At 36.9% G+C, this 7,908-nt stretch overlaps 1 protein-coding gene across 1 annotated transcript; it reads left to right on the forward strand.

Annotated features, from left to right (window-relative positions):
- The first annotated feature begins 270 nt into the window (after positions 1 to 270).
- Positions 271 to 1,200, forward strand: LOC103268991 (olfactory receptor 8S1-like). Its single transcript, XM_008066580.1, has one exon. The coding sequence runs from the start codon at positions 271 to 273 to the stop codon at positions 1,198 to 1,200; it is 930 nt and encodes a 309-aa protein (XP_008064771.1).
- The last annotated feature ends 6,708 nt before the right edge of the window (positions 1,201 to 7,908 follow it).

Here is a 7,908-nt window from a genome sequence, read left to right on the forward strand (position 1 = left end):
TCTCTCATCAGAAACTCTTCTCAAATGAATCACCCTCACCAGGACAAAAATACTCTAGCTCAAAAAAGATAATAAAAAATAGTAACACAGTTAAGTTAGAATATCAATGGTATGATGGTGATCAGGAAGTTAGTTTTTAAATATCTTAACATGGATTTGAGGCAGTAATGAAGAGACATTTATGGAGAAGATCTAGGTGCTGGGATAACTAGAGGTCATTAAAGAGATCTTGTTTCTTGTATTCCAGAGAGAACACTTCTCTGTATGGCAATGAGAAACTACAGTGCTATCAGTGAGTTTGTTCTTCTTGGACTGTCTACTGACCCCTATGTTCAGGCTATACTCTTTGTCCTGTTCCTTCTGATTTACCTCCTCACTCTGATGGGAAATTTTTTGATGCTGCTGCTGATTGGAACTGATTCTCACCTCCACACACCCATGTACTTCTTTTTGAGACAGTTATCCTTCCTGGACCTCTGCCATTCGTCTGTCACAGTTCCCAAGATGCTGGAGAATCTACTTTCTGAAAGCAAAGTCATCTTTGTAGAGAGCTGCTTTATTCAGGCCTTTTTGGTGTTTGCCACTGGTGGCACTGAGGCTTGTCTGTTGGCTGCGATGGCCTATGACCGCTATGCTGCCATCAGTTCCCCTCTGCTCTATGGTCAGGTGATGAGTAACCCGCTCTGTGTTGGGCTGGTGTGGGGCTCCTGGGGTCTGGCCTTTGTTGATGCTCTCATCAATATCCTTCTGGCTGTCAATTTAGACTTTTGTGAGGGTCATACTATTCCCCACTTCAGCTGTGAGCTGTCTTCTCTCTTTCCTCTGTCTTGCTCTGAGACCTCTGCCAACTTCACACTCCTGTTCTGCTCCTCTGTTTTGCATTTCTTTGGAACCTTCCTCATGATTGTTTCCTCCTATGCCTGCATTGTCTCCACCATCCTGAGCATCAACTCCACCTCAGGCAGAAGCAAGGCCTTCTCCACCTGCTCTTCCCATCTCACTACTGTGGTCTTGTTCTATGGTTCTGGTTTCACCAGCTATCTGTTGCCAACTTCGGGTTCCCCTCTGGAAATGGTCATTTCCTTGCCATACAGTGTGATCATACCCATGCTGAATCCCCTCATCTATAGCCTGAAGAACAAGGAGGTGAAGGCAGCTATGGAAAGAATGCTCAGAAAATATTTTCATCCTCTCATGTAGTAGACGCAAAGTTATGATGAAAGGAAAACTGAATTTATGATACATGGTCAGAAAATAAACTAAGTTTCTTGATTGCCCATGATGAAAGTTGCCACAGGTGGCATTTTCCTCCTTAGAATGCTTGTAAAGAAAATTGAGAATTTATAGGACGATAGAGATTCAGACTTATTTAGAGAAGAAGAAATTATAAGATATCTCTCTTTTCCGGGGATCATTTTATAAAAATGTTGATTTGTTATTCATAGCTACATGAACATCTATTGCTATGTTACTAATGACTCCTTCGTACTTCTTCTAATAATTATACCCTAAATCTTATGAAAACAGATCAGTTCAAATTCACATGGGCATCAAGGGTGGTGATTCTGTAACCTGGATTAGACTAACCATTCTACTCCTGTCCCTTGCTACTGCATTAGTGCAGGGAGTTAAGCCAAGACCCAAGCAAAGCTATTTACATTATTTTTCTAGGAAGTTTGAATATTGAGCAAACAAACGAAAATAAAGAAAGCATTGGAGACAAAGTCAGTCTGACTTCAGTGCCTAAAGAGACTGTGAACCCTGCTCCCATACCCATGGCAATTGTCCTTCCTGGTGTCATATTTTTAATAAAAATTGTAATAATAGCAAATTTGTTTTATTTATTAACTTGTGTCAAGAAGTATACTAAATTTCTTTGGTAGTAAGACACCCTCTGAATCCCTGGAACCTGTGAATATGCTGTGTTACATGGCAAAAAGTATTGGGCAGATATAATTAAGGTTATAGACCTTAAAACAGAAAACGTATCCTGTATTATCCAGGTAGGCCCAATCTAATCACATGAATCCTTAAAAGCAGTGAACCTTCTCTAGTTGTAGGAAGGAAAGATGAGGCAGAGTGTAGGTTAGAGATAATATAATCATAAGAAGGACTCAGTTCTCCATTGCTGACTTTTTTCATGGAGAAGGCCAGGAGCCAGGGATTGTGAGTGGCCTCTGGAACCTGAGAACAACATGTAGCCAACAGTCAGCAAAGAAACAGGAACTTCTGTTTATGGAATTTATGGAAGCAAATTTTGCCAACAACCAGCATGTACCTACAAGCAGTCTCTCTCCATATCTTCCAGATAAGATCTGTCAACTTCTTGATTTTGAACTCTTACAACCCAGAGCAGCAAAACCAGTTGAGTCTACTCAGTGTTTTGACCTACAGAACTGAGGGATAATATATTTGTGCCATTTTGTAGCTGGAAACTTCCAGGGAAGGGAGAGGGGAACATATGACATCAGTAAGGGTACAATTGGAGGCCCAAACTTTGCCTGTATGATGACCACCTATCATACCTGTATGATACCAAATCCTGAATGGTACTATATATATATATATATATAATTTTGCCTTTTACTATTCTACTTAATTATTTCAAGTATATGAGACAAGTTTTTTCACTAGTTTTCCTTTACTGGTGAGAAAATGAGCCAGGATATTTTTATACTTGTCCAGCAATTCACAGCAAGGAAGTGGTAGAGCTGAAATGTAACCCAGACAGTCTGAACTCAGTCCATACTCTTCGTCACTGCATTACCCCCTTCATTAAATCTATGAGCCTCCCACATTCTTTCCATAATTTTTTATGATCAGAATTCATTACTTACTGAAATATCTGTAAAACTTATAATAGCCTGTAATAGCTTGCTTGACATGAGTAACTCCATTTTGTTAAAAATCTTCCATCTTAGTTGCCAGCTCACCCAGATGCAACCCCCTTATGTGTGACTGTTGCAACCTTCCCGTACTCATAAGCCCACATCCTTGTTCCACCCCCTTGTTCCCCTGGCATTTGGAAATTCCCTAGCCATAAATTCCTTGTTCTAATTATACTTTTGCTTAACTGAAATCAGATGTTGTGCCAGGTAATTGTTCCCTTTTTGTTTTTAGTTCCCTGTTGCTATGCAGCCCACTTGTGGTTTTTGCCCTTATAAACTCCTGGCTTGCTGCATTCAGGGTTGAGAGTTTTTCAGGCATGAGCCCCCTCTCGACTGCTGACTATTAAAGGACTCAAAAAATTCGACTCTCAGTGTGTAGCGACTCCTTTCTTGCACTCCGGCTATAACATTGCAATCAAAGAATGGTAACTGGTACTAAATAGAAATCAAAGGTTAGTTGCAGGCAATAGAAATTCAGGGAAATGCAATGTGTTTATGAGTAGATATTGGGATAAGAGTTGGGAAAATACAGTAATTACTATGCTACATTTCCTCTTTTATTTTGTGAACTATCCTGTTTTTTTTCCCCAAAATTCCTTTTCTCCCTATAATCAGTATTCATAGTCTGTTTTTCTCACTTACAAAGAAACCTAATCGATTTTGAAATTGAAGCTAGAGTTTGGTTTGTAGGCAACAACTCTCAGGGATGTGAGGACACATGGAATTAGTTACTGTGCTAAGACAAACAAAAAGAAGTGAGTTGTCCATGTTTACTGGTCATGAAATGTAATTGCCACTCATATTAAGACCCATGATTGCCTGAGACCTGAAACATTGGTCTAAATTTCTGAAGCTGCTGAAACATTGGTCTAAATTTCTGAAGTTGCTGAAATTAAGCAAATAAAGGAGAATGAGGGATGCTAAGACCACAGGGTTTTCTATTTTCAGAAAGACAATTATTTAATTTCTTAGTTCTTGACCTTACAGTACAGAATGAACTTCAGGGCTTTTCTTTTCCTCTGCTGAAGGAATATCTGTCATTCTATAGGTGTAGAGTAGAGGTTATACAAAGCTAACACCGAGATGGATTTAGTGACCATCACTAGTTGAATTCACTATCACACCAGGTTGCTTATAGGAGAATTTGGTGCTCATCAGGGAAATACACCATCTCAACAATTGAAATAGTGGTATCTTGGAGAATTTGGAGAACCGGAGAATCATGAACCTCCAAGCCTCTCTAAAGCCACCATTTCCCCCTCCTTGCCTCAGCATGCTGTCTCCCTAAGAAAGAAAGTGAGTAACTCCTCTCATATCTTACATTTCTCCATGTTGCTTGGATGAGGTCCAGGATTCAAAACCAATATAACCTGAAGGGTGAAATCAGAACCTGAGAAGGAAAGAATTATACTAAGGAGAAATAATAGAAATAGATTAATTTTCATATTCAGTAATCTAGGGAATGTTTCTGGGAATGAATTTTATTGTTCTCAATTAGGAGAATAAATTTAATTTTTGTGTAGTGTTTTATTTTAAAAATCATCTTAAATATCTATATTCATTTAAACTAACATCACTGTACATAAATACTTGAATTGGATCTTGTCATACAACCTGTTTTGTGGGTTTTTTGTGACTTGCCATCCTTTTCATATATTTTTCTACTTTTTCTCCACTCAAGTTTAACCCATGTTAACTACAGAATAGATTCTTTCTCTGGATTTATATATGCATGTCAAACAATTGTAAACATACCCATATATGTATGCATTTGTAAGTTTTTCCATCTCTGTTTTAAAATCTAGATAAGATACATTTTTCTTTTATGTACTTTTCTCATTCATTAACAATATGTAAAACTTGCTGCAGGTCAAATGGCATAGTTCTAATTCATTTATTTAGTTTCAACACAAAATTTCATCTTGTCAATGTGCCATAGTTTCTAAAATTACTCTCCTTCCTTTACATTTGGGCTCATTTTGCTTCCATTTTTTGACTACAAACAGTGCTGCAATAAACATCTTTGAGTATATAACATGAAATTTGAGTCTTTTTGTTTCTCCAGGATTGATTCCCAGAAATTGAATTGTGAAGTGTATGTGTATTTTTAATTTTAATTGATGTTGCCCAATTTTTTCCCAGGTATGCTGTAACACTTTACATCTCTACTAGCAAAGTAAAAGAGGGCCTTTTAACTCCTATTGAGCCTGCGATGTGTTGTAGTTTTTGCATAGTTCTATTTCATTCTTATTTCAATTTGCATTCCTCTGGAAAGTTGACTAGGAAGTTTTTTTTTTTTTTTTTTGGGTTGGAGTCTCACTCTGTTGCCCAGACTATAGTGCAGTGGCCGCTCCCAGCCACCGCAGCCTCGACTTGCTGGGCTCTGGTGATCCTTCCGCCTCAGCCTTCCAAGTAGCTGGAACTACAGGCATGTGCTACCACGCCTGGCTAGTTTTTGATGTATTGTAGAGATGAGGTCTTGCCAAGTTGCCCAGGCGGGTCTCGAACCCGCGGGCTCAGGCAATCCAATCACCTCAGCCTCCCAAAGCGCGGGATTACAGGCTGAGCCACCGAGCCAGCTAACTAGGAAGTTTAAATATCTTTTCATATATTAGGTGACCATTTTCATTTGATATTTTGCAAAGGTCGTATCCACAGTCCATTTTTCTTTTGGCTTGTTTGATGTCTTTATCAGTGTTAGAGCACTTCAAATTTCAGGTACATTCATCATTGTCTGTATTCTATGCAGAAAATGCTTTTTTTTTTTTAAGATGTATTATTTGCCCTTGTCTTTATTTAAGGTATTTTTGGTCATGCAAAAGATTTTTGTTTTTATATATTCATATATAATTTATTTTTTTCAAATACTAAGTCTCTTTATCATCTAAGGTTTACTTTGTGATTTAAAAATTTTCATAGATGTCCTTGTTAGACTTTACTTTTTCATTTTTTTCCATAAGTTTATTGGAATTCATGTTTATACTTGGTGTGAGATTAGTTTATGATGAGTACAATTTATGACAGCAACCTTTTATAAATAGACCATTCTTTTCTAATTGAATTAAAATACCAACTGACCACACATAAAATCTGAGGTACATTTATGGGTTTTAAATTTTTAATCAATGTTCTGTCTCTTTTTATTAAATTGTGATATTGATTATTCTGGTATTTGGTATGATATGACTTCTTCAATATTATCCCCCCACCACTTTTATTCCTTCTCATTCTTTTATATGGTCTTCAATATCCTTAATTTCACTACAAAGAAAAACAATTTTAAGATTGCAATTGAAATGGCACCAAATGTAAAAACTAGTTTGGGGATAGTAGACATTTTTAAATATGAATTCATTACCACATTGTCAAAATAAGAATATGTCTTTCAGACATTGCTAAGTAAAATTGCACAGATTATAATTATATAGGTATTATGCTATTCTCTTTTGATGCATCCATAAGTTTTTTCTAATTTTATTGAAGCATAACTGAAAATTAAAAATTGTATATGTTTAAGATGTACACTTGATGATTTGATACACATATACATTATGAAATCTATAATCACAATCAAGTTAATTCATATATTCATCACCTCACATAGTTACCATCTTTGAGTGTGTGTGTGCACGCGTGCACCTGTGTGTGGTAAGAACATTTAAGATCTACTCTCTTAGCAAATTTCAAATATATAATAACTGTTGTTAACTATATTTAGTGTTTTAAAACAGATCTCCAGAATTTACCATTTTGTATAAACGAAACTTTGTACCCCTTATCAACATACCTCCCTTTCTCTCTTCTCTCAGCCCCTGGAAACTACCATTCTACTCTTTGCTTTTATCAGTCTGATTTTTTAAGATTCCACATATATGTGAGATCATGTAGTATCTGTCTTCCTGTGTCTGGCTTATGTCACTTAGCATAATGTCCTCCAGATTTATACATGTTGTGTCAAATGACAAGATACCTTTCTTTTTTAAGGCTGAATAACATTTCATTGTGTGTGTGTATATGTGTGTGTGTGTGGGGAGAGAGAGAGAGAGAGAGAGAGAGAGAGAGAGAGAGACATGCCACATTTTAAAAATCCATTCATCTATTGTAGGACATTTAGATGTTTTCCATATATTGGGTGTCATTTATGATTTCATGCCAATGGAAAAGCATAGATATCTCTTTGAGATCCTAATTTCACTTTCTTTGGATACATACCCCAAAGTGGGATTGTTGGATCACATGGTTGTTTCATTAAAACATTGTTAAGGAAACTCTACATGGTTTTCTGTCATGACTGTATTAATTTACGTTCCCACCTACTGTGTATTTTTCTCCACATCCTCATCAACACTTGTTATCTTTTGTCTTTTAATTTTAAATAATAACCATTCTAATATGTATGTGGGGAGTTTTTAAAGTTTCTGTCAATATTGTAAATGGAATGTTTTCCTATTTTTGTTTATAGGTTCTTATTATTAGTACAGAGAAAAGCCTGCAAGTTTTACATATTTACTGTTGTATCCATGATAGTGGAATGAACTGGTTAGCATCCCTTTCAATCTTCTTCTAGTGTGCAAGAATTAGAAAGGTAAAAACTATACTTGTCAAGCTCCATTGGATCTGGGTTTCAGGAAGTTTCTTTTAGGTTTCATCAAACACATTCATGTGAAATGATAATTTGTACCTGAATCCTGGGAGAGGAGAGGTAAGATGTGGAGCATTCAGTTTGCTGAGCTAGACTACGGTAGAGGTGGCATGACTCGGTCTGTAGCCAGCAGTTGTAGTAACAGCTTCCTGTGGAAAACAGTACAACCTCTGTGGGAAACAGTGTGGCGATTCCTAAAAGATCTAAAAATCAACCCTCCTTACGACCCTGCAATCCCCCTACTGGGAATATACCTGGAAGAACTGAAATCACTCTATAAAAAGATACCTGCACACATATGCTTACTGCAGCATTATTCACAATAGCAAGAACATGGAACCCACCGTGCTGCTCATCAAAAGAGGACTGGATTAAAAA

This window comes from Carlito syrichta, unplaced genomic scaffold, assembly GCF_000164805.1.
Source record: "Carlito syrichta isolate Samal-C Ts95f unplaced genomic scaffold, Tarsius_syrichta-2.0.1 Scaffold105460, whole genome shotgun sequence".
In the NCBI taxonomy this organism is placed as follows: Eukaryota; Metazoa; Chordata; class Mammalia; order Primates; family Tarsiidae; genus Carlito; species Carlito syrichta.

What these genes read in the sequence shown, in the direction of transcription:
- LOC103268991 (XM_008066580.1), top strand. Translation starts at nt 271, where the DNA reads ATGAGAAACTACAGTGCTATCAGTGAGTTTGTTCTTCTTGGACTGTCT.